This window comes from Bidens hawaiensis, unplaced genomic scaffold (genome assembly GCF_021521415.1).
Source record: "Bidens hawaiensis isolate Kalapana, Puna unplaced genomic scaffold, B.hawaiensis_p1.1 tig00048528_1, whole genome shotgun sequence".
Lineage (NCBI taxonomy): Eukaryota > Viridiplantae > Streptophyta > Magnoliopsida > Asterales > Asteraceae > Bidens > Bidens hawaiensis.
In genome coordinates, this window is record NW_027498702.1 from 68,260 (window position 1) to 95,613 (window position 27,354).

The 27,354-nt window shown below is 38.6% G+C and overlaps 2 protein-coding genes across 2 annotated transcripts; one reads left to right on the forward strand and one right to left on the reverse strand.

Annotated features, from left to right (window-relative positions):
• Positions 1–2,637: 2,637 nt before the first annotated feature.
• LOC143597566 (serine carboxypeptidase-like 13) lies at positions 2,638–20,204 on the reverse strand. Its single transcript, XM_077076045.1, has 14 exons — positions 20,036–20,204; positions 19,318–19,463; positions 17,653–17,729; positions 7,124–7,246; positions 6,947–7,049; positions 6,308–6,345; positions 6,107–6,208; positions 5,054–5,140; positions 4,899–4,973; positions 4,714–4,785; positions 4,442–4,590; positions 3,128–3,241; positions 2,947–3,001; positions 2,638–2,839 (listed from the first exon to the last, which is right to left on the reverse strand). Exons 1-14 carry the CDS (start codon positions 20,173–20,175, stop codon positions 2,744–2,746), a joined length of 1,377 nt encoding a protein of 458 aa, XP_076932160.1. The 5' UTR covers positions 20,176–20,204; the 3' UTR covers positions 2,638–2,743.
• A 4,764-nt stretch (positions 20,205–24,968) lies between these two features.
• Positions 24,969–26,389, forward strand: LOC143597568 (2-alkenal reductase (NADP(+)-dependent)-like). The gene is made up of 2 exons (XM_077076046.1): positions 24,969–25,202; positions 26,282–26,389. The coding sequence occupies exons 1-2, from the start codon at positions 24,969–24,971 to the stop codon at positions 26,387–26,389; spliced, it is 342 nt and encodes a 113-aa protein (XP_076932161.1).
• The last annotated feature ends 965 nt before the right edge of the window (positions 26,390–27,354 follow it).

The following is a 27,354-nucleotide window of genomic DNA, read 5'->3' on the forward strand; positions in this document are numbered from 1 at the left end:
ATCGTAGATCATGGCATGCATCGTTATTGAAAACACTACAAACATGGTGGAGATCATTCGCGTACAAGTGAACCTTCCTGACATTGTAAGTTACGCCTGCTTAATCCATTTACAATAGTTTTTTATATATAACATCTAATATATAGTGTTTGATACAGACAAAAAAAAGATTTAAGATACACCGAGACAAGCATAACACAGTTGTGGATACAGTTTATGCTCACACTCGTTGCTTTTCTTAAATTTTTATACTTTGCCTTATGAAGTGTTTATTTAAGTACCTAATATGGCCTACATGTGAAAACATTTGAAATGCATAATATATATGTCCAACAAAAAATACAATTATATATTAACACTAGTAGGGACTTTTAGCTGTGAAATTAGTTTAGAGACAAAGGTTCATATACGACATACCTACACTCGGCCACATACAATACCACGTTGACAGCTAAGGAGTGTCCAACTATGATTGATGTTTCAACCTTCACTCCCACATTTCCATGCTTCAACGTCTAATAGACAATTGCAACGATGCCTAATGAGGCCAATCAACACCAAACATGCACGGGTGAACATTAAGGCATACTTCAAGTTGCAGCTTCCGACTTGTGGGATACCTAAAATATCCTTATACCTATTTAAGTTGTATGTTTTAAGTGTAGAGCCAAATTACATAGCTAGATTTTGATAAACGCAACCTGTAAAGTTGTATGTTTTAAGCTTAGAGCCAAATTACATAGCTAGATTTTGATACACGCAACCTGTAATATGCGATAATTAGTAAAACAAAAGGGTGTTATTGACTTTTTTAATATTATTTTAAACTTTTGACTTTCATTGTATTTAATATCAATAATACATAAGGCCACCCGTAGTAGGTGGCAAATCCGGACGAAATCCAGCAATGATGGGCGAGAAACCCCCCCCCCCCCCCCCGACTATTTGTGGGGCGATAAAGGGGGGGGGGGAGGGCAACTATTTATCGCTGCTTCCCTTTTGATTTTTATTATTATAATAAGTGATTGTGTGATATATATATATGTGTGTGTATGTGTATATTGGGCTACAACACTATTACACCCTAAAACAAAAGCGTAACCTTTGCTTACTGGGCGCCACATGGCGATAGTAACTAGCTTATTCAGCCTGCTTCACAACCTGAAACCCGGGTGTGATCATTTTTTTTGCATAATTGTATTACAAATCAAACCATTTTCAAAGATCACTTGACATCGTTTGTCCACTTATAATAATATTAGAAAAAACAATCAAACGAAAAATGTAATATTGACCACATGCTACTCGTAAATACGATACTTTATTTACTCTAACTATCTTGTTTAATTAAGTTTTTGCATAACTAAAGCGACAGTCATCACACGACCTCGTTTAACCCCTTCTTTTCTAAAAGACTAAATGAGTCATACACGTAAGTGAGTTGTAAGCGGGTTATTGCTAGCATGTCTGATAGGTTAGTATGAGTGTGACGTAAATAATATGTTGTAACAAAACAAGCATTATTATGACTAAACCGAGTAAAAACGTAATTTTTTTTTCTTTTTTTTTTCTAAATAATGAGAATTTGTAAATGGATTGGAAGTTTTAGGGTAAGCTAGAACTGTAAGTGAGTTGAGCCGAGCTGGCCTGTCTATAACGTGATGAGCTTGTTCTAGGGTAAGCTTGCCCGTATGACTCGTTGACTTGTTTAAACTAAACCAAAATAATCTTTTTTCAAGTTATAACTTGTATAGAAGTTCAGTTTTAATCTTTCTAAGCTCAGGTAGTACTACATCTAAGCTTGTTTGGCTTGTTTGATTCTGTTTATAAATGTGCATAAAATGAGTTATTTTATTAAAAGTTGGAAAAATAACTAGTTTTTTTACGAATTAAGCTCGAAATCAAATTTCAACTTGCTAATAGATTATCTGAGCTAATGCTTTAACTTCTAGTCCGGGCCCAAGTTGAAGAGTGCTCAACTCGCTCTTTAAGCAACCCTATATAGCTCAACTATAAGCTTCGGACTCTTTTATCGTAACATGACACATTAAAAGTGATTTTCGATATCAATAAATAGCATCAACAAGATGTTGATGTATAATTTAATTTTATTAACATTGATGCACTAGACTAAAAAGGATAGGACATTTAACAACAATGCGCATTTTTGCAAGAAACCGAGAGTGGTTACCCTTTGTGCCATTAGTTTGCTCCAACCTTAAAAAACCTAGAAACAATATAGTACAATGTTGCATTGACGAAAGCTCATACGTGTACCCGTCTCATTCGTTTATATTTTACATTTTTTAATTTTTCATTCAAATTCTTCGAAATCTTCAATGGCGACGGATGATTTTGAGAGAATATGAAATAGGCCATAGTCTTCATAATCATTAAAATTCGGTGCATCTAACTAAGGTAATTCTCGCCCTTTAATTTGACGAAAACGAACTTGGCAATGCTATCTGTGAGACTGTGAACTACTCTGATGATTTTTCCTGATACGGAGATATATTTTAATATTGTATGTTCATCATAATGTGATGATAAGAGTACATAAGACACTGATGAAAAGGCATAGAGAGTATCTCTTCACTAAATTAAATACATCATATAAGATAGAATAATGACATCTAATGGTAGCTGGCTCTAACAAAAGCTAATACTTTTATTTCTTGTCACACAAAAGTTACTTAAGTTCATTGAAAACATGAAAATAAATCTAGAGACAAATTTACCATACTTAGAAGTCACTCAAATAAGAATGAGAAGCAAGCCACTCATCCAAAATAACCCAAGTTTCTTTAGGCTTGTATAATGCGATCGAATGACCTGCACCCTTTATAATAGATTGATACGTTAACGAACTTGAATTGAAATACGAAGGAATTGAAATTTGTCATGTGTGTATCTGTTGATCGAATGAAATGGAGTTCATATTCTTACCTTAACAGTTGTGTGCGTTAATGAGTATCCATTCTTTGCATATTTCACTTGATATCTACAAATCACGAGATTTATCACTTTGAATGCCTACTTTATAATCAAGCATGTCGTTGCATGAACTCCAAAACCAACACAACTTTGAATCGGACTTAGAAAAATCCTACACAACAAGAGAGCTCACCCGGCAACTTGGTCATCAACAAACCATGGGTTCCATGGAGTTTCAATTGGAAGATTAAGAGATGTTATCCATTGTACCGCCCCGACAAATGGGAAAGTCATATCATGATCAGCACTGTCGATTCGAATTATGGGACAAGTAAACATATAATTCATCACCAAACAAAACATTAATGGTAAAAAACAGAAAGAACAAAATATAAGAGAGGGTTCTAAACCAAAGAAAATATTTGGAATAACAAACAAGATAAAATATATCATTCATTCTTTCAATTATGAAACTTTTAAAACACTATAAATATCCAAAATAAAATACAGTGTTTCTTCGTCTCTTTTAAAATTTTTAAAAATATATCATTGTTGAATCTACCAATCATGTGTAGGATACATATATGTACACATGGGCGAAGTATAAGAGGGATCGAGTGACTCTGATCACTGTTGTTTTTTTTTGTTTAGTATGGTAAATTTTCCAATTTTTGTCCAAAACTTTTATATGTATTGAGAACGGTCACTCCCAATAGATTGGGTCCGTGACTTCGGTTACCGTTGTGACTAAGGCCAAGCTTCACCACTTTATGTACACATGTATAAGTAAATGTTTAAAATGAAAAAAAATAAAAAAATACATGATCTAATGAGTTTAATGTTTTAATGTGTGTGTATATATAGGGGAAAGTTAACTTACAAATTAAATTAACATGCTAACTATGAGAATCAAGTAGTGTAATTATATACACAAATAGTGTAATTATATAATTATATCGTAGTGTAATTACATTATGCTGTAATTAAACTACACTATAATTATGTTACGTACCCGGGACGAGTGGGTGACCCGGTTTGCATGTTTGCATCGGTTTGCATGTTTGCATGTGTGGAAGTAGTTATTTGATGTTTTTAATATTTTATCTATGTTTCTTGTTTTTAGGAAAATGTGTTAAGTAATGGGGATGGTGGGATGCCTCGTTTCCATGTTTAGGTAGTTCCTTATTTTTAGTTTTTTAATTCCATGTAAGGCTATATAATAGCCACTATGTTTACTTTATTGTTAGGCAGAAAAAGTTTGTTTCAAAGTTCCTTTATATCTCTAAAAGTCTTTCCTATTTTCCTTTCTTTTGTGAAGAAATCACATCAAATTACACTATGTTGTATATATAATTACACTTCTTGATTCTCACAGTCAGTACGTTAATTTAATATGTATTTGATCAAAACCCTATGAAGCGTTGATAGAATAAATTGAATTGTTTTGTTTTTTCCGCTCATGATAACTTAGTTTTCTGTATATATGTATGTGTGTATATGATAATACCTAAAGATCAAAACGTGACAATTCCTTGTAGCAAGCATTTCATGGTAGACGACACTGCTGAAGATGTCATACGAGTAGCATTCGCTGTTGTTCTTCTTGAAGGCGTAGTGGATTGTGTCATTTTCTAGCTCAAAATTTTCAATGGTTCCCTAAAAAAAGAAAATAAAATGATCATTACAATTAATAAAATTGTATATGCAAGTAGAGTATATACACAAACTGTCAATAAGATCTTAAAACATGAATGTAGTGTCATAAGATGAACAACATACCTCACGAACATGGAGAGCTTTACGGACTTCTTTATCGTTCCCATAGTAGTTTAGATACATTGTTGCAACGTTCTAAAACGATAAAACATATGAACTTATTATAAATTTTCTTAATTTGGATACATGGTTTACAAAAGAATCAATATTGTGTGTTTTACGAACTCCAGAAAAGAAAAGAAAAATACTAGACAAGTTGGATCCGGATCGACGACATCACAGCTGGGGTATAATATATTTTTTGAATTAACTTTGCTTGTGCACTGCATTCAGGAATTCGATTGAATTAGAATCATGACAGGTAAAGTTTGTTCCTAATTTCATAACGACAATTCATGTGTACCTCATCCACGCGTTGAAGTCTATTTGAACATATGGCATTTTCTGGATCTATGTCAATATAGTTACCATGACATGCCTCCTTTGTAGACTGAAATATGATACGGAATCAACAAAATGTGTAAACATATTTAGTTCGACTTGTTTAGTAAATGTTTCATGACTTAGATATGAATACAAATTAGAAAATCACAAGAATGTGTATTTTTAGGTGTTTCTACATATTACTTTATATCTACTTTTTTACCTTCTAAGTGTGAGTTGTTTATACATCATGTGAACACAATATGGATACGTTAAATTTGTTAACGTATTTCATCGTAGAAAAGGTAATACTTTGTTATTGTATAAATATACTGAAAAAATAATAGTTTTAATTTTATCGGTATATATTTTCTTACCTTATAGTAGGGTTGTCACTTTTACCCGAAACCCGAAACTCAACCCGAAAAAACCTGTACCATAACCCGAATTAACCGGAACCGAACCCAAGAAAACACTAACCCGAACTGAAGTAATTTGGGTTGGTTTTCGGGTTTGATTTATAAGTTTCTGGTCAACCCGAATAAACTTTTGTTTTAAAATTAAATATAATTTTAGGTATAATAGGATTAGTATTAGTCACTAAAGTTATCAGTTGTTGACCCTAATCGATGTTGTCATTCCAACCATTATCATTCTATTGTTTAGTGCTAATTTATGTTTTCCGTTTACTACTAATAGAAACCATAATCAACAATCAAATCACGTCCGATTGAAGAAGATTATGGTTCGACTTAGTTACTTAGTTTTATTTTTCTTTTGAATTGCTTTATCAAGCTGTGTTGGTTTATTATTTGATTATTTGCGTTACGAGCAAAGAATAATATGGTGTTTTAATTTTAGCATTAAAGTTTTTTTAATTTTTTTTTTGTTTTCTAGGATACTCGAAACCTGATTAACCCATCCCAAAAAAACCCAAACCCGAATTACCCGAAAAACCCATGAGAGATTTGGGTTGGGTTTCGGGTTAAGATTTAAAACTTTGAAACCCGAAGAACCTGAAGAACACCCCTACCTCATAGATATCATCTGATATAAGTGCAAGTCTATGGGCAAACTCAAGTCTTGAATTGTAATCACTGAATTTATCAGTGAGAGGGCTAACAACCAAACATCCCTGAAAAATATGAGTCAATTTTGTGCTTTACACTATTATTATGTAAATCAATTTATTTGCAAGTAACTTTACAATGGTGCTAATAAGTTTGATACTTACTTTAATATTTAGTTGTGGTTGATCCCCACGTTCATTACCTACAAATGTGGGAAGTATGTTATAATTATCTAATATATATATAAACTACAAGTTTGGTGCCGCCATTGGAACACTTGGCGGCACCTTACTTGCCCATACAATTTTGTTTTTTCTTTTGTTTTTCTTTTTCGTTTTTTACCATAACGAACGTAATGGAAGTTGACTGAATGATAATTTTGTTTTTTCCTGTTGTTTGTATTAATATCATGACGAACGTGACAAAAACCGACTCAATTCGCATAGACTCAACGTCTCAACGTCCGGGACCGACAACGCTCGGTTTTACCAACGTCCGAGTTTTGACACCACCCCACTGGTCCACTCAAATTTTATATTTTTTTCCTTTTTTAACTCTGGTACCGTAACAAACGTAGCTGAAACCGATCGAATTCGTGTTTAGTTACCGCCTCAATGCCCGGGACTGGCAACGTTTGGATTTTACCACCGGACGGGTTTACTGACGAAACAAACTTCGTTTTAAAAAATTTATATTTTTATATGTTAATATGACGAATATATATTTTTTTGGACGCTAAAGTTTTACCAATGGTGTCTATACTATAAATAATGTAAACGATACTAACTGAATATATATGTTACCTTGGTATATCTCTAAAGTAACAACCGGTACGAGTAAGCCCATATACGAAATCCCACTTATATACAAAGGATTATTGAGAAATCTTGGGTGCTCCTCAAACCACTGCATTTACACATATAACATTTACATCATTGAAACATAAACCAACATATTGAGGAAAATAAAACTTATTACACCTTCACTAGAAATTCGTAACTATGTTGAGCCGAAATAGAATCGCTACTCTTTGATGCTTTGTATGTTGTACCATACGAAAACCCTGTGCCGACAGGTAGGTCAACGAATATAATGCTAGCCGTCTACCAAAAAAAAAAGTTTGAGAATTTATTTATTATTGTAAATACATAAAACATCATATAAGTGTACACAACTATTCTAGTGCAATTGTATAATTTATTGACAGTGATTTATCACATGGCATGTCAGAGAAATGACATTGTCAAGAAATGGTCCACAATGATTCAATTAATAATGCACGTTGTCAATGTTTTTGTAATGGGTCCTACTACTACTAGTACTGGGGACACAAGACACCTCTGTACGCTCCGTATAGTGTTATACGTGATATATTGGGTTTTTGTATAAGCCCCGTATAAGGCATATACGCTTCATATAGCTTTATACGGGATATATTTATAGGTTTTATTTAGCAAAAAAGGTTGTGTCTATATAATACTCCTTTCACAATTGTTTATTTTTATTTTAATATATTTCACTTTGAATAACTTTTACAATATTTAATATTTAAAATTTATCTTGACTTAAACAGACTTAAAATATGTTTAAGCCATCTAAAATCTGTTTAAGCCATTTAATTTCTATTTCGTTTTAATTTTCATATAACTTGCGTTTGTTAACTAAAAAAAATACACAGTCTCATTTTTTGTTTCAATATCATTAAATAATATGACTTTGACTGATTTAATTTTCATTCAATTTGAATAATTTTCTTTTATGACTTACGTTCATTAATTTAAAAAATATTTAAACACGCAGCTTGTTATCTGTTTATCACTTCATTGTAATCATTTTGAATGTTTTTTTATTGGATTTAATATGCAATTATGTTTACTTTTCTTTTCTTTTTTTTCGAAATTTCAGTGTAATATTGTTAAAGTAGATATTCAATTAAAATTAGAGTATTTTTTTGGGGGTATTGAGCTATACTTGTTCCAATATCTTTTTTATATATTCTGACTTTATCTTGTTCTCTCTTTCATTTCTTGTAACGAGTTCCGATGTCATAACGAGCTGATACCGATATCAACCGGATAGTCGCCACATCAACAATAGACTGTATATGTTTGATACCCTTTCAACCATATTATGACTATATTTTTTGGTTTTCTCATTCATTTGTTGTAGCAAGTATATAGAAATCAAAAAATGGTGTGCGTGGAGTGTAAACCAAACCTCCTAGTCCGTGTAAAAAAAGCTACTTTATATTTGTAAAAGAAAGTCCATGTAAAAAGAAGTTACTTTATAAAAGAAGATGATGAACCTTTGCCCACGAATTTGGATTCAACTCTAATGTGAGTCTCTCCCTTGTTGAATTACCAAAATCAATTACGCGCAGAGCCCAGTTGGACCCGCAACTCACCTTCAAAAGGGACGTCTACGCAGAAACCAACTGGATACGCAGGACCCACCATGCTTAGAGACGTGACGTCCTTACGCGCAGTACGCAAGCTGTTCCCGCAGGAAATGCCTCCCAATGGTGAAGTACTCTGCCTGTTCCCGCAGCTACTGATACAAGCCATCAGGGAAGGCCACCCGCGCAGCAAGGCTACACGCACAAGGCACTTAGCTCTCAATCATTCAGTGTCACCTGAAGGAATGAGCAAAGCCGGGGAACAATCCCGCACAAAGGCGGGAGGGGAATACTCCGGCCCAACTAAGCCAGTCCGCACGATACGGGAAGAACTTCTGTACTGTACCTGACGAGGTATGGGCAAAAGATCTGACTAAAGATACGACAGCTTATTGACAACAGTATGGCGAGCAGCATGCTCCTGTACTGTATGTCACTATTAGCCGCTGCCTACTCACCAACTCCTGTCATACCACGTGCATAGCCGGCAGTTGGTGGAAAAGGAATAGTACACAGCAGGCCTAGTCACTATCAGCCGCTGCCTACCCACCAACTACCAGCAGGGCACGTGCGTAGGCCACAGTTGGTAGAACAGGAATACTATTCAGCCGGCCACACCTCCTTGGAAACCTACCTTCGGCTATAAATACCCCAAATGGTATGATCATCTCATCTTATCATATTATCATCATATTATACCTGATATCTGCTCTAGCAATCTCTTAATATACATTTATATTTAAAGAGCAATCTAGTCTGATTCTCACGCCGGAGGGTGGTCACAAGGAGGAACCCCCCCTTCTCAGTGACAAGCTCACGGTGTCTGTTTTGCAGGTTATCAGAAGAACCATCTTTACCGGGTCTAACCCCTCGTGGGAAACATCTATCTAACCCCCAGGTTATCCGTAATCTGCCCGGGGTCCAGTTAGTGTTTCTTCATTGGCGCCATCCGTGCATAAAAGCTAGAACTTCATTTCTTTTCAGTTTTTTCAAACTTCTGGAAAGATGGTTAAAGAAATTCCGGTAACCACAACCCCAGCTACTGGGGGGAATACCGACTACACAGTTTTTACAAACACTACCCCGGTTACCCAAGCGGGGGCAAGTGAAGTAAATTTTACGAACACTACCCCAGTTACCCAAGCTGGGGCAAGTGCAGTAAATAATCGCTCACTGGGATTCACCGATACCCAGTTAGAGAAACGAACAAGACTCCCCCGCCAAACACTCGATGAAGTTAAGGCATGGGCGGAGGCACGTTAGAAGGAATTCCAAGCTGAGTTGGACAAACGCTTGCGTTCCGTCCAACAGGCTGACGAATTCGAAGAATACTTGGACGATGACTCGGAGGAATCCGACACCGACGCGAACCCTCGCCATAGGGCAAAAGGGAAGCGTAAGGAAACGGACTCCCAACCGAGAAGGCGTTTTGGAGAAGCCTTCAAACCAAAAAACACAGGTGGAAATCCACGTGACTTCTCCAAAACATTCAGACCAACTGTGGCAAATGCGGGAACGTCCAAATTTGCAAGGGACATTGCGGAAGCAATTGCCCCAAAAAGTGCCAAACAAATGTCCAACATAGGCACATATGATGGTATATCTGACCCAGACGATCATTTGAACAGATTCATAGCGGGGGCAACCGTCAGCAATTGGACGGAACCTACGTGGTGTTACATGTTCCAAATGACGCTTGTTGGGCCAGCTAGAGCGTGGTTCGATCGTCTACCGGTCAACCACATCTACGACTGGGCAGACTTCCAACAGAAGTTTAGCCAACACTTCAGCCAACAACGAAAGTATACCGAAGAGCAATGGACAATCCTCAAATGCATTCGAGAGGAAGATGAATCTTTGCCAGACTTCATCACTCGCTTCAACTCAAAGAAGTTAAGTCTGGGTAACATTAGCGAAGATCTTGTTCGCGCTGCTTTTATTCAGGGCGCGAACGACCCAGAGCTCATCCGCACCTTAACGGGTAAAGATGGCATGCCATCCACATGGGATGCCATCATGACAGCAGCTAAACGCTTTGCGGAAACGGAGAAGCAACTGGGTAGAGATCTCCCACAGAGCACAAACCTCTACACCCAGAAAACAAGAGAAGACAACGTCCTTACCGCCCGATTAAACAAAAAGCGGAAGCTAGGCATTTGGCAGTCAAGGGTAAACTTTGACACCTCATCCGGCTTGCAACATCGGTTAGGCGGAAGGGATAACGTACGGTCGAACCAGAACTCCAGATGGACGCCACTCACCAAAAGCGTCACCGAGATATTCGCCACTGAGGAGCTCCCATGGCCAAAGGCTCCAATAATCCGACATCGTCCCAATGCTGATCGGAGCAAATACTGTGACTTTCACAGGACAAAAGGCCACAACACTGAAGAATGCACAGACGTAAAGGATATGGTCGAAGCATTTGTCAGAGATGGGACGCTCGCGCACCTCGTGGCGCAATGAACGCTGAGCAGGCTGATGCGTGTAGAACCCCAGTTGGGGAAAACACGAATAAAATTGCAGCTTCAATGTTGGAGACTACATACTGCGCAAACAACGAGATCCCGAACCAGGTGCATATCGGCTCGATGGCACTCCCATCCCAACAACAGGGAAGGGAGCTCAATTACACAGTTTGCATGTAGATCAATTCCAAATTTGTAAAGAAAAGGCCCAGAGCCACTTCTAATGGAAATGATTCTCCTTAGAACATCGACGCTGATGATTTTACATTTATACTTTATGAACTTTCAACACGGATATGCCGGTTTTCACCACATAATTACGTGGAAAGTCGTTGCGTGGGGAAGGCGGCAAAACCCGCATAAACCCAAAAAACGGCAAACCTTCACGCAGGTCAGTTGAAGGGGAAAAGTTCAGTCATCCCACTAAATGAAAGTGCCGGTCTATCCGCATGAATCATGAGAGGAAACTGAACACTAACCTATAGACAACCGCGCGTCGAACGGTTAACTTATTCAAAATACTTTGGAAAATTTCTAACAGAAGGATGAGGAAAACCTCCACGCAGGTCAGATATAGGTAAAGTTTAGCCATCCTACTAAGTGCAAGTGACGGTCCTACCCGCACAATCACGAAAGAGTAAGCAAAACTTCAACCTATTATCTACCGCGTTCAAAGGTTAACTTATCCTAAACACTTAGAAATTTCTAAAAAGATGAGGAAAACCTCCACGCAGGTCAGATATAGGTAAAGTTTAGCCATCCTACTAAGTGCAAGTGACGGTCCTAACCGCACAATCACGAAAGAGGAAGCAAAACTTCAACCTATTATCTACCACGTTCACAGGTTAACTTATTCTAAACACTTGGAAAATTGCTAATTTAAACTAAAGTATGCAAGTCATATAACGTTTATAAAGCAAGGAATCCAGTGAAAGTAGCGGTCTTACCCGCACAAAGATTTATATTTCATAATATTCATTACAAGAATGGCCGGGTAACTACCCGCCTACAAGAATATAAATCTATACAAGCTAAATCTGTCCTAGCAGTGGGAAGGGATCTTCAGGATCAAGCTTCAGGGCCACTTCCACTTGGACCAGCACCATCAGTAGAGCGTGGCAGTTCAATGAAAGCTTTAAGGATAGCTAGCCCATCATCAGCAGCAGCAACTTCGTTTACCTTCTCCACCACCAGATGCGGGAAGGCGGCATACTGATTCACTGCTTGGTCGTATACAGCTTCAGTATCTACATCAAATAAAGGGAAGTTGGAAGGCGGGATGCCTTTCTCAACGAACCCTAGACCAAGCAGGAAACCGGCCTTTTCCCCATCCTCATGAGAAGCGTTGAGGGCTGCGCTCATAGCATCGTCATAAGACGTCTCCGTGAAGACTCGATGCACAACCTACAAGAAAATATACAAGTATCAGAACCTTTTCTATTTACAAAGAAAAGCGTAAAGACATGAAAAGCATACCTGAGACAACGCTTCTCGAAGAAGCCATTCCTTGGCAACCAGAGCCTCCTGGAGGGCAGCTTGAGCTTCGTTACGGGCGCGTTCGGCTTCACTCTTGTTGAGGTTGGCAAGCAACACTTCTTTAGCCGCAGCCTCTTCGACGCCCTTTAGCTTCCGCTCAGTATGGTCAAGCACCCCCCTCTGGTCCAAGATCTCCTGGAGCTTTTTGGCGTCTTCCATCGCCAAGGCATCATGAGCCTGCTGGAGAGCCTCTAATTTGGCTTTAAGCTCCTCATTCTCCACGCGTAGAGGCTCAGCAACAGCTTCAGCCTTGGTGGCCCTCTCGGTTGCGTTCCTTGCAGTTTCCTTAGCCAGCCGAAGCTGTTCGTTAACAGCTTGGGCAGCCTTGGAACGGGCCTCGAGCCGGGCCTGAACTTCAACCTCGAGGGCCTTGAAGGCCTTCTCCTTTTCCGCAGCAGCTGCGGTAAGCTTTACGTTCTCCTCCCGGATAGCCCGCGCCCGAGCTACTTCTTGAAGGCGAGCTGCTTTTAACTTGTCGTTTTCACGACAAAGCAGCTCGACGCGCGGCTGCATCTGGGCCAGGAGAACCCGAAGCTCATTGGTTAGCCTACCCTCCTGGTAGCTAGCCATGGCTTCCCCCAACGCACCACTGGGAGCAGCGTGACGAGCCCATTCCACGCACTCCACAGGTGTGCGAAGGGTTGTTCCTCGGCGGATGTTCCATCGTGGAACATACACTTCATTGGAATCCGACACTGCAAAAAACAAAGCAGTTAGGAAAAGATGATAAAAATATATAAAATAGGCCAAAAGAACCCTACGCACCTGTAGGGTCAATAACAGGCCGATAGCCGCCAAACCCATCACCTGAACCCAACGGAAATCCATCCAAGAGGTCAGGTAGATGGGAAGGAGGCAGAGGTTGGCGATAAGCCCCATGCATACCTGAAGGATCGGCCGTCGTGGCCGATGACGGAGGAGGCATGGTAACAGCCGCCGCGGTCGCCGCTGCGGAATCCGCAGCAAAAGTAACCGCCGGCTCAGTGAAAGATGCGGTAAAAATGGCACTGACAGCCGGCGGTGATGTCATCACAGCTGGAACAGTCGGCTCAACGGAGTGAGCAACTGAACCAGCGGAAGCAAGCGCAGGCGCAGCCGCCTGGGTCGTCGCCTCAGGTAGGCTGACCAAGCCTACCGTCATGGGCGGAGGGGTACTCCTCTGCGCTCCACCCTGGAATGCGTCAACATCCACGCCTGCACAAAGAAGTGTTAAATGATATTAAGCTATGAAGTTAAAGATAAAGGAAGTTTGTACTTACGGGTTTTCTTGAGCCTAAAAGTGCGGACAGGCGGGGATGAACCCGATGGAGCCGGCCTCTTCACGCCGCTCACCGTCGTCATCCGGGGCTCTCCGGAGGTGACATTCGCAGCCTCTAGAGCGGTGGTCTTATCACCACCAGGGTTCCCGCCACCTCCTCGCTCTCGGCCTCTGAGTCAGACCGAGGCACCGGATCGGCAGTGGAGGCCACCTTCTCCTTCCCCTTCCCGCCGGCAGCCTTCTTCTTCCGCACCAACGGAGGACCATCTGCGGATTCCTCATCAGAACATACGATTAGTGGAATTCCAGCAGAGGTTTCAACATTGAGGGGTCGAGGGTTGAATAGCGCCTTACCTGGCCGCCTGGCGCTCAGGATCTCGTGGCCTAACGGGTAGACCTCCACGAACCGATCCGCCGTTTGTTCTAGGATGGGCAACTCGTTCTCGTCTAGAGCGCGAGTACCCATCCGAGCGGGACCGTCAGCCTCCCGCGGGTACATGACCGACTGCAAGTCGTTCCCCTCTGAAATAAACAGGAAAGAAGTTAGAATAGATTCTAAATTAACAAAAAGAAACAGAGCATACCGTAAGGAACAGAGTTCGAACCGTATTCAAGGACGATTGGGATCTTTTGCGCATCCGCATCCTTCCACACCCGGCTCATCCCCAGCATCACCATCCCGGACTCCGCAAACCGGTAAACCGGAGATTGGACTCGGGATATCTTCGAGAACCATTCCGCCTCCTGGTAGTTGGAGGCGTGAAGGCTGGGAAGTGCTTGCCCATTCTTGAATTTCATGGCAAGGGGGATGGCGCGAGCGGAGATGTAGAAGAACTCCCGCTTCCACGAGCGAAGACTGCGCTCGGTTGCGCAAATCTTCAAACCCTTAATCCGGGTTATCAGCGTATACCACCCCTGGATGCACCTCCAAGAGTAGAAGGTCATCAGGCGGTCGACGAAGGGCTCAATGCCCAGTATCCGGCACACCCACTCGAAGTGACGAATCTTGGCAATCGCCATCGGATGCACCTCGGTCAGGTGCACACCGTGCCTCTCAAGGACACGGTAAACAAACTTTGTCAATGGGAACCTAAGATTCCCATAAACAAAGAATGCAGCATATACCCCGATCTTGCCTCTGGGGGCATCATACACCGTCTGATGGGGTTCAGGAAACTCAGGCTCGAGAGACTCGAGCATGAACTTCCTGACGATGTACTGATACAGATCGACAGGCAGAGCACACTGGCACTCGCTAGCAGTACTCTTGTCATCGGCAAACACCCCAGCCTCCTGGGCTGTAGATTCGAGATCACGAGAAGACATCTTGCAGATGAAAGAAGAAAACGATTTCAAGAGAATGCTCGACTGAAAGGTGAGTATTCGCCGGAAATCGTTTTGAAGATGAAGAGAAGAGTGAAAGTGTGGATTACAAAGAACCTTCTCCCCCTTTATATACTAATCGCAATTAATGCGATGAATTTAATGCGGAGGAGAGAGAAATCGAAGGTGCAATGAAACTATGACACGTGGCAAAAAGCAAGCTGGCAACAGCTGTTGAAAGGATGCGTACCATTAATTTCGAGGCCACGCGCCCGAAAAATCGAGCCCACGCGCCTGAAAAAGCGTCTGGAATGACCATGTACTGTCACGTCACCATAACTTCCTGCACGTCCTGACACAGTCAGAAGAAACCGTCGCACGACGTTTCAGAGGTTTGGACTGTTCTTATCCTTTCACCAACTCTTCGAATTTCAAAAAAATTCAAAAAAAGATTCAAAAGTAAGCTGGAAAATACCCCTTACCTTGGCGACCAAGTAACCATAAGACGGGTGCGGGTACAGTGTTAAGGCAAAACCCTTCACATACTTAGCACCTGCAGGGAATTGAAGCCAAGAATACCTTGGCAACCAAGTAACCGTAAGACGGGTGCGGGTACAGTGTTAAGGCAAAACCCTTCACATACTTAGCACCTGCAGGGAATTGAAGCCAAGAATACCTCGGCAACAAAGTAACTATAAGACGGCTGCGGGTACAGTGTTAAGGCAAAACCCTTCACATACCTAGCACCCGCAGGGAATTGACGCCAGGAATACCTTGGCAACCAAGTAACCATAAGACGGGTGCGGGTACAGTGTTAAGGCAAAACCCTTCACATACCTAGCACCCGCAGGGAATTGACGCCAGGAATACCTTGAAGTAAAGTAACCGTAAGACGAGCGCGGGTACAGTGTTAAGGCAAAACCCTTCACATACCTAGCGCTCCGCAGGGAATTGAAACCAAGAAGGATCTTCTGGGCAATGCTTGCGGAAACGGAAATAACATCCCCGCATAGCGTGAACGTCGAGAACTACATTGTTTGAAGCTCCAGGATGGAATTGGTGGTTTTAACATAATTGATCACTATGTTCAAAACTACCAAAACCCCATGGAGAATCCACACAAGTGGGACTCAACGCTCCTGACTTGCGAGGAGGTTACAGACCTACCCGCATCATACCCAAAGATCAAGCAGGAAAGTCGGGAATTTCTGCAAGTGACAAGGACTTCCGCGGGAAGAATCCCCATGGAAAACCTTAAAAAACCCTTTTCAAAACCCTTTGCTTAAAGTCCAAAAGTTCACCTCACTTTATTAAACATTCATGAGAAGAACATTGGACTGGGGGGACTTGAAGAGGTAGGTCCCAGCAGAGCCCAGTTGGACCCGCAACTCACCTTCAAAAGGGACGTCTGCGCAGAAACCAACTGGATACGCAGGACCCACCATGCTTAGAGACGTGACGTCCTTACGCGCAGTACGCAAGCTGTTCCCGCAGGAAATGCCTCCTAATGGTGAAGTACTCTGCCTGTTCCCGCAGCTACGGATACAAGCCATCAGGGAAGGCCACCCGCGCAGCAAGGCTACACGCACAAGGCACTTAGCTCTCAATCATTCAGTGTCACCTGAAGGAATGAGCAAAGCCGGGAACAATCCCGCACAAAGGCGGGAGGGGGAATACTCCCGCCCAACTAAGCCAGTCCGTACGATACGGGAAGATCTTCTGTACTGTACCTGACGAGGTATGGGCAAAAGATCTGACTAAAGATACGACAGCTTATTGACAACAGTATGACGAGCAGCATGCTCCTGTACTGTATGTCACTATTAGCCGCTGCCTACTCACCAACTCCTGTCATACCACGTGCATAGCCGGCAGTTGGTGGAAAAGGAATAGTACACAGCAGGCCTGGTCACTATCAGCCGCTGCCTACCCACCAACTACCAGCAGGGCACGTGCGAAGGCCACAGTTGGTAGAACAGGAATACTATTCAGCCAGCCACACCTCCTTGGAAACCTACCTTCGGCTATAAATACCCCAAATGGTATGATCATCTCATCTTATCATATTATCATCATATTATACCTGATATATGCTCTAGCAATCTCTTAATATACATTTATATTTAAAGAGCAATCTAGTCTGATTCTCACGCCGGAGGGTGGTCACAAGGAGGAACCCCCCCCCCTTCTCAGTGACAAGCTCACGGTGTCTGTTTTGCAAGTTATCAGAAGAACCATCTTTACCGGGTCTAACCCCTCGTGGGAAACATCTATCTAACCCCCAGGTTATCCGTAATCTGCCCGGGGTCCAGTTAGTGTTTCTTCAATATGTTTGATACCCTTTCAACCATATTACGACTATATTTTTTGGTTTTCTCATTCATTTGTTGTAGCAAGTATATAGAAATCAAAAAATGGTGTGCGTGGAGTGTAAACCAAACCTCCTAGTCCGTGTAAAAAAAGTTACTTTATATTTGTAAAAGAAAGTCCATGTAAAAAGAAGTTACTTTATAAAAGAAGATGATGAACCTTTGCCCACGAATTTGGATTCAACTCTAATGTGAGTCTCTCCCTTGTTGAATTACCAAAATCAATTATTACAGGACCTGCAAAAGATAATTACATAATATTTTATTTCACTTGTGTCTACGTGTAAAAAATAGATTAGATTAGTGGGTTCATAGCCCATCATAGACCGGTTTATTTATAAAATAAACCAGTCTAAATTACAAGTGGAGTTAAATTTTCTAGCTTTATTTATGGTCAACTTCTAGTTTATAAACCCATCTTTGATACCGGTAGATAGGAGTGGGCAAGATAAGGGTCGGATCCTTGAAACCCGATTACCCGACTCGCAAAACCCTTAATTAGACCCAGGTGTATAATATGGGCCGGGTTAAGGGTTTTTAAATTTCACCTTAAAGGGTGAAAGAGTCTCAAGGGTTTGATCCTTATGACCCGTTTACTAGTTTCCCGATATACATCAGATTCACGATTCATTTGAAATTTAGGAGATATATGTATATGCTATATGATTCATCCGAAATTTCCCAACTACTTAGGAAATTAAAAGTAAAGGGTCATACTATTAATTGAAAACAAATATATGGGAAACAATGAGCTTTTCTCTACATGTAATTGATGAATGTGCATATTATTTGCATATTCAAATTGTAGATAAACTTTCGAAATTAGACTTTACTATATTATTATATGAAAATATAGTTTTAGGATTCATATATTTAAGTCATGTATAAAATATACAACTAGTAGATGCTGAAAATGAGATGTGATTATTGCCCTTAGAGGGTAAAGGGTTGGACCATTTAAACCCTTATTTATACATGACCTTTTTATTGTTTAGAGGGTTTGGTCTCGAGTCCAAGTTTCTTCCTAAAAGGGTAAAAGGTCCGAGTCAAGTCTTGGGTAATATACCTTTTAAACAGTCCTACTTGTAGATAAAGGACTTTTGGTGTCAATTCCAAAGATAACATGTTTGTTCATGGTTTTTAATCGAGCCGATCCCGAACCCACCCCAGCTCGGCTTGGATAATTTAAAGCTCTATCCCTATGTGTCATCATATTAAAAAATAATTTCTTTCGAGATATTCGACACAACTCGGATCGCTTGCCACACATTTCCGACGAAAAGTGAAACCCTATTTTTCTGTTGAGATTTGTGGCAGATTTCCGAAAAAATAAAAAAATACTAATATCATATTACAAATTGCGTAAGTATAGTGGAAAGACACAGCATTTTAGTTTTGTATTTTGTTCTTGCTATGTACATGATTTAGTTTTGTATTTTATTCTTGCTATGTACATGATTATACAAGGTTCACCTTATTTTAGTCGTAATCTCCGACACAAAAATTAACATTTTATTCATGATGATACAACTCGTGTTGGAAATTCTGACGAATTTCCGTTACGACATTTTTATGTGTTTTATGTTGCCTTTTTTTATAAAGAAATTGACGTCTAACAAAAATGAACTAAATCATCGAGAGTTATGTAACCAAGAGAATGATAACATCATTTGCCCGAATTTGATTGAACATATTTGGATTCTTTACCTGATGACGACGATTACATTGTATAATTATTTATTTTCCAATTTTTGTGCATTTTAATATTTTCCAATTATTTATTACCACAATCTCAAAACTAAATAAAACTGTACTCTTTTCATACCAATTTGAAAAATAAAAGGATAAAGCCCACTACAGCCCGGCCCACCAGTGAGATAAAAAAGAAGAGGGTCACGTAACGGATCTCTTTGAGACTCAACAAAATAGTAGAACACCTGAATCTCATTGTCTTCTCCAACTCCAACATATCTTCATACACAAAACAACTCGCTAATAAGTCATAGGTTGTTTTCTAAAACAATAAAACTAAGAAAATAACACAAGACATTAATAAATGTTTTAAAAACCAGTTCAAACCAGCCAGTTGAACCGGTTAAACCGGATTTCGCACAGCAGACCAGTATTTTTGGCCGGTTTGCTAGAACATCATACCGGTGGTTTTTGTCTAAAAAACCGGTTTTTACCGACAAACTTGTTTTATGTCCGAGAAATTTATTATATTTGCGGCCCATATTTTTCAAAATTACTTTTAACCCAACAATTAACATTCAAACGTGTAAACTTTAGGATTATTTTTTAAAAAAGTGAGTGTTTTTGCATCATTTTTTAATATGGATTAACTTTTTGATTATTTTTTTTGTTATGAAATCATTTACTTTCGGTTTATTTTTGAATTGAAGTTACATTTATAGAAAAATATAAGGTAAATTATTCAACCGGTTGAACTTTCCGGTATAACCCGGTTCAACCGGTTGCACCATGTTTTAGCCCAATCCAATACAAATGAAATACTGGTTTTTAAAACATATTATAAGACATACCCAGTTTCAAGAGTGAAAGGGAGATCGCCTTTGAAACCAGGGAGGTTTTTGACTATGGAGTTGGCTTCCAACAAAGAAGATGACATAAACATTATGAAAATAATAGAAAATGAAATGGATATTATGTGATAGATCTCCATTATTATGATTGGCCACCACTCTCACGGAGACAGGGATGCTGATAAATATATAGGTGAGTTAACTTTTTTGGTTGGTACCATACATTAATGCATGGAAATAAGATCAATTTCTTTTTTTAAATTTCTACTTAAATTATTATTTTGGTTTTGTTTTTGTTAACGGTAAACAAACAGAGAATTAATTGCCTAGGTGGTGACCCAATGACAAAAGGTCATCACAAGCTGACCCAACCTAGTTGTATAGAGCCTTTAATCACCTCCAAGTTATCTCTAGCTCCGGGAAAACCCACCTGCTCAAAAGTCCACCGGTGATAAAACCCGGACGCCATCAGGATCGAACTGAAGATCACAAAGATTTCAGTCTTTCTTTATTGAGCCACCAATACCCCTTCTAAAGTGTTTTTGTGGGGATTGAATCTGAGTCTACATTAAGAAAACCAAGCTTCCTATCATTACACCATAATAAAAGGATTTATTATTTTGTTGATTTTGTAGGTGTACCGTGTATCTAAACTTTATAAAAATTTACTATATCTAAACTTTAGAACCATGAAATGCTTCAACCTTATCCACCCAAAAACACCTCTCTCAAAAAAATGTTTTTTCTGTTACTTTACTTTAACCCAAAAAAAAAATGTTTTATTATTGGGGTGAATTGGGTAGTACCCCTCCCAAAATAAAAATAATTTATTATTATTTTTTCTTTTTACTTAAAGAAAAAAATTACACCCACACCAAAAAAAAGGATAAAAATTACCACTCTCCAACTTTCAGGGATGCATATATTATATATACAGGTGGGTTAAGTTTGTGGTATATATATAAGTTGAATTATGAGGGATACAAACAAACAAAATATAGCCTACACATATAAACATTATAACGTGCACATGTATATTTTAGCACCGACAAAACATTTAACTTGCACATATATGTATTTTAAAATTAACACGAACACCTACACATATATATCTACGTACACTACATCTAGTGGCGGATGTACCTTAATTTGACCGCTACCCCTCAACTTCTCGTCGACAGTGTAAAACGATAATTTTAGATCGGTTTTCGTGTTTCGTTGCCCCTGAAAAAAATAACGTTACCCCTATGCGTTTTAAGCTCAACCAATTCAAAAATTCAACCCATCTAAAGCCCAAATAAATGTGTAAAGCCGAAACCAATAAAACTCATTAATTCTTAAAATAATATATGTTACACTTAAAATAATATATATACACTTGTTGGACGATATTTTAGGCCTCACAAATGCTCTATCAAAACATCTTTAAAAAAAATCGAGACTTGTTAGAAGCGTCTAAGCTGATATGCGAGAGAAACCGAGCATTGAATAAGACAAAATGGGTTTGACAAGATCTTGGCTAGAGTGACAACTTTTTTTGTGAAAAAAACAAGATTTAGATGTTAGATATGACGGAAAGTTATGGTAATCAACGAAACCGAAAGAATATTATTACTAATCAACATCATTTTGAAGTTGAAGTTTTTAATACTGTTTTGGATATGCAAATTCAAGAAGTTGGAATTAGATTTAGTGAGGTCTTAACTAGTTTGATAGAAAATATGTCCGGTTTAAATCCCTGTGATTCATTTTCTAAGTTTGACATATCGAACATAGTGACATTTTCTAATATGTATCTGAATGGCCTTAGTAATGAAGAAAGATAGTGTATTTCGGGTGATCTTACGACATTTTATCACACTTTAAATGAAGATGATAAATTTGGTGGAATGTGTGACATTGCTCGTGTAATGGTGGAAACCGGATAACACGCCACTTTTCCTTTGGTTTATCGTATATTGAAACTAACGTTGGTTTTACAGGTTGCAACTGCAACCATCGAAAGATATTTTTCTAAAATGAAGCTTATATAGATGGATTTACGCAATCGAATGGGTGATGAGTATTTGAACAATGCTTTAATTTGTGTAGTCAAAAGAGAAACTCTTGATAAAATAAAAAAAGAGGATGTAATGGCTCGATTTCAAGCTTTTAAAAACCGAAAAGAGAATATGCAGCACATTGTATGAAATACGGTAAAAGAAAAATTTAAACGTTACCCCTGGCATTTGTTTCTAGATCCGCACTGACTACACCTATGTGCTTTAGAATCTAAAACATATAACATACACCGACACAAAAAATCTGCATATGTATTTCAGCGTCAAAAAAGATACCGTGTCAACAAAATATAGATATATAAAACATATATCTACATATTTACTTTGTGTCAACAAAAATATGTAAACCTAAGCAGGCTTCTAATTACCAGTATCCATCTTCTATTTGCTGATTGACTTTCAATCTGATACGTTCTTAATCCCACCTCCATCATAATCCCACGTTTTTTTAGCTTGCATGCATGTTTTGTCAATTGTATTTAGTATCCACGTTTAGAAGTTATTTATTAATGCATGTAGTTGGTAGTTTATTACAATTCCACTATGCCATGTTTTCCTTTTATTGTTGCATTGTAAGCCTATATAAGGCCTCTTTGTTTTATTGAATGTAAGAAGAAAATTATGAAGTAAAATTATGTCTTGTTCTCTCTATTTCTTTGGAGTCTAACCAGCTCAAAGGGTCTCTATCAATTGGGAGATTAGCTATCTCGAATCGGCTTACTATCACAATCCTATTGTGATCGTTTAACAAGAATTTATTATATGACAAAAGTTAATAAAAATTGACAATACTCGGTAGACCTGTAGTATAATCAACGATTTAGCATGCTGCAACTATTCTAAAACTCACTATGATTCTAAAAGGATATTGTGCCTCGAGAACAAAATCTTGGAAGTTACGAGACCACATTTTATGTGATTGTGGTGTTGATGGGTTAGATTCTGATTTTAGATGTGCGATGGATTGTTTGCACAACTCTATTTCTGATTTTGATCTTGTTGGGTTCGCTAATAAAAACAACCCCCCTTTAGGCTTCTCATGCTTAAGAAGTATTTACTGTCATCCCCATCAAAGGGTTAGGCCAGCACATGTCAGCCGTGGAGTACCGAGTCATTCTTAGATATCAATTAATGATCCCCATGTTCCCAGTTGATGAGTCATGCCCGATCTGCTGTAAAGTTTATTTAGATAATTTTGGTGAACATGTGGTTCATTTCAAAGAAATTGTGGGGTTTAAATATAGACATGATTTGGTCAAGGATGTTCTTTGTGATGTGTTAAAACGGGCGGAAATCTCGGCAAAAAAGAGGCTCCTATGAATTTCTTGTCGGATCCGCGTGAAGGAATGTCTACTCTCCGAACAGCGGACATTCTTGTGTTTGGATGAGGGGGGATGCTTATGTGAACCTTATTGGGGTGTCCCCTCTTGTCGGGCTTAGGGACACCGGGTTTGTTGCTAGGCAGGCTGTGCTAAAGGCAGAAACATGAATAATTGCTAAGCACGAGAATGCGTGTGTTGAGAATCAACATGCCTTCATTCATTTTGCTTTTGATACATTTGGGTCATTTGCCCCCCGATCCTGCTATGTTTTTAAATAAAGTTCAGCGGGTCGTGCACAGTAACTCAACGACGCCGAAGAACGATAACTTTGTTTTCAGTAGGATCGGTTTGTCATTCAAAAGGGGACGGTGGCGTAATTTGTTACCCGCTTACCTGTCTCTCTATTGTAATTGGATCCCTTTTTTAGTTAAATGAAACTATGAATCCTTTCCTAAAAAAAATTTTAAGATCTTACTAAGATTTTGTCAAAGGCGTGTAGGAGATAAAATGGCATACCATTCACATGGATGACGAATTCTCAGAATTAGAATTTGGGCTACCAGAGAACACAAAGTAATTAGAGGAATTTTGTAACATCCGGTTCTATGATTGTGTAACTAGAGTGTTAGTGATTAAATAACGTACATACAATTCATATAGGATGAGGATATCCTCGAAATTAAGGTTTTGATATAGATGTCCGATAGAGAAATTTGGGTGGCATAATTAAGGTGTAGGAAGAGCAAATTGGTAACTCACTTATCAATAATATTTATTTCACATTTTAATCCATCTAATGTAGCTTTAGGGTTTTTCTGCTTCTTGGTTTGGCTCAAGAAGCAAGGGGAATGAGGGATGGTTGGGGGAGAAAATACTTGGAATGCATAGTGAGTTCTCATATTTAAAGATTTTCAATAGCCTATGTTTTTCTAAAAAGTTTAAAGATAAGAAAAAGAAATAAAGAATGAGATTTCATGTCATATTTTATTATTTTTTAATATATATATATATATATATATATATATATATATAAATAAAAAGAATAAGATGTAGGGTTTTTTAAGAGCATTCACAATGGGCCGAGACTGACATATAAGAACATGCTAGCCTAGCGCCCTATAGTTCCATACTTTGAATATGAAGATGATGTGGTGCGCCAGTAGTCTGTCAATAATTCTAATAGCCGTTAAAAAAAAGTTAATGAACTAATTCTTTAGATTAAATTGCTAATAATAATAATAATAACTAACGTTGGCGTCAAAAGTTACAAGATGTAAGAACCCGTAAAATCAATTACTCATGAAACATAGGATACCTTTTATTTACTCACACGGCCTTTTAATAATTTATCATCTAAAAAAAAGGAAAAAAACAACCTATGCAGTTTCTTTTTTAATTTAATTAACAAATTATTCATAACCATTTAAAGGTTCCTTATCCTCTATTTACTAGTCCAATTGTACTTAAAATCATTTAAAGGTCCAGAATTATTCCAACTTTCATACTAGCAATTTGCAACCATTCCACACTCTTTGTCTTTGGCCTTTGCTAATGGAGAATATAAACAAGTACATAGCCATAAAGGCTAAAATAGATTGTGAACCACAACAAAGTGATTTTGAGGTCAAGACCGAACCGTTTTCACTAACAGTTAAGCCTGGATCCAAAGATGTCATCATTAAAAATCTTTACGTATCAATCGACCTGTATCAGATTAATCGTATGAAGACTGTTAGCTCTTCTCAAAAAGCTTCAGAATTCGCCATACAGATCGGTCCCGGTGAGGTTAGATCTCATGTTTTAATCACATATAATACAATAGTCATTTTTAGCTAGTTATGTGAATATAAAACAAACGGTTCGGTTTAGACAATATATAAAGTTAAAATGGGAATTATTTTAAAAAATATCAATTTAAATGGATTTCGGTTGAAACGGGTTGTTTTAGAAGATAATATCAGATTCTAAAAATAATAAGTGTGTTTCTTGTTGGAAATACCCATACAAACAAAACTACAATTTGTTTTTGTGTCATGTGAATGAGTGATACGTAGTATACAACTTGCAAATTTCTAACTTGACTTGCAATCTTTGAGATTTGATTGATTTTAAGGTTGGGTGTTAATGAGCAGAGTCGAGCTTGAGCTTGCATAAGCTCAAGCACGACTCATTTAATTTAAGAGGGCTTAAGCTTAAGCTCGGCTCATTTACATGTAAGTAGTTTTCCAAGTTTAAGCTCAGCTTAAATCAACTCCTTATTATTAATCAACCATTTTATCATTTTGTGTGATTTATAATTATATATACATATGAAATTAACATATATTATTTAATTCTTTTTCTCATATCTAAATACATATTCATATATTAAAGCTTCGTTTTTAGTATGATTAGTTTTGCTATTCAAAAGGGGGGTTGCGCCGCAGCTTGTTGCATATTTGTCTGCCACTTTATTGTAATCGTTTTGTAGTAACATTGTAGATAATATTACAAATTGATTTAAAACCAAAATTCATATGGCCAGCATAAGCTCACGAGACTACCGAAACTCGAAATGTTAAGCTCAAGCCTGGCTCGTTAATTAATCAGCTCAAACTCTAATTCGTTTAGGCTTGGCTCAATCTAAACTTTTAGCGATCCGATCTTGAGTAGCTCATAAACCTCTTGGCTCAGCATCCCGGTTTTGATGTATTATCAATCCAAGATCAGCTAGCAACATCTATTTTTTGCAATTTGGCTTATTCTTACATGTTTTTATACTTGTTCCTTTTTACATGAGAACGTATTAACCCGTTGGAAAACTACAAAAGTTGTATAATAAAAGCCAACAATAACCCAAAATTTAATGTTTGTGACTTGTTAAGGTGAATGATGCTTATGGAGTGGGAAAAGTAGTAGCTTCAGGAAATCCTAAATTTGTGAAGGGTGACTATGTTGTGGGCCTAATAAGTAATAAGCTGGGGAGAGTATAGCATATCAAAGGGGTTCATTCTAAGCAAATTGGACCCAATGGGCTTCCCATTGTCATACCATGTTGGGCTTTTAGGTAACTTCTATTAGAGGTGCACAAATCGGGGTTTCAAATACCCGGGTTCGGGTATGGAACCGGGTTCGAGTATGACCGGGTATTAGGAAAACGGGCATCGGCAATACCCGGGTCGGGTTCGGTTCCGGGTATTGTCTCTAAAAACCACCCTATGTAAAGGGTTCTCTAAAACCGGGTATTTGAATACCCATATCTCCGAGGATTTAAGAAACCCTATTTTCGGGTTTTTCTGGCTGTTTTTCGGGTATTTTTCGGATATATATTGGATTTTTAAGGGTTGCACCTTTTAGGATTACTTTTCCGGGTAATATCTGGTATTTGAAAAACCCAGTTCCAGGTATTTGTAAAACCCGATTCGGGTTTTCGGGTATTACCGGGTACAAATCGGGTCCGGTTCCGGGTACTAGTTTTGGTATTGAAATGCATACTTTATCCGTACCCTACGGGTAGGGTCGGGTACGGGTTCAGGTATTAAAAACCCAGGTATAAAAAAAATCGATTTTGGGTTTTTTTTCGGGCACGGTTCCATGTTAGGGTCTTTTTTTTCACCACTAACTCCTATAATTGCCAATTTCTATGCACAACTTTATATTTTTGATCCTAACATAAATATGTTTGTGGGTTTTATTTTGATATTTGATTATGTAGGCTTTTGTACGTGAATTATAGGGCTTAGTGGGCTTACTGCATATGTCGGGTTCTTTGAAGTATGTAAGCCCAAGAAGAATGAAAAGGTCTTTGTTTCAAGTGCTTCTGGATCGGTTGGAAATTTGGTGGGCCAATATGCTAAAAACTTGGGGTGTTATTAGGGGTGTTCAACGAATCAAATTTCGAATATTCGAATCTATTCGAATCGAACTATTTGAATTTTGAAATTTTGAAGTTGGATTC

Coding starts and splice junctions, on each gene's coding strand:
- LOC143597568 (XM_077076046.1), top strand. CDS start 24,969: ATGGAGAATATAAACAAGTACATAGCCATAAAGGCTAAAATAGATTGT. Junction 25,203..26,281: donor TACAGATCGGTCCCGGTGAG/GTTAGATCTCAT, acceptor TGACTTGTTAAG/GTGAATGATGCTTATGGAGT.
- LOC143597566 (XM_077076045.1), bottom strand. CDS start 20,175: ATGGAGATCTATCACATAATATCCATTTCATTTTCTATTATTTTCATA. Junction 19,464..20,035: donor CCTTTCACTCTTGAAACTGG/GTATGTCTTATA, acceptor TTGTGTATGAAG/ATATGTTGGAGTTGGAGAAG. Junction 4,974..5,053: donor GACTTCAACGCGTGGATGAG/GTACACATGAAT, acceptor TCCTGAATGCAG/TGCACAAGCAAAGTTAATTC.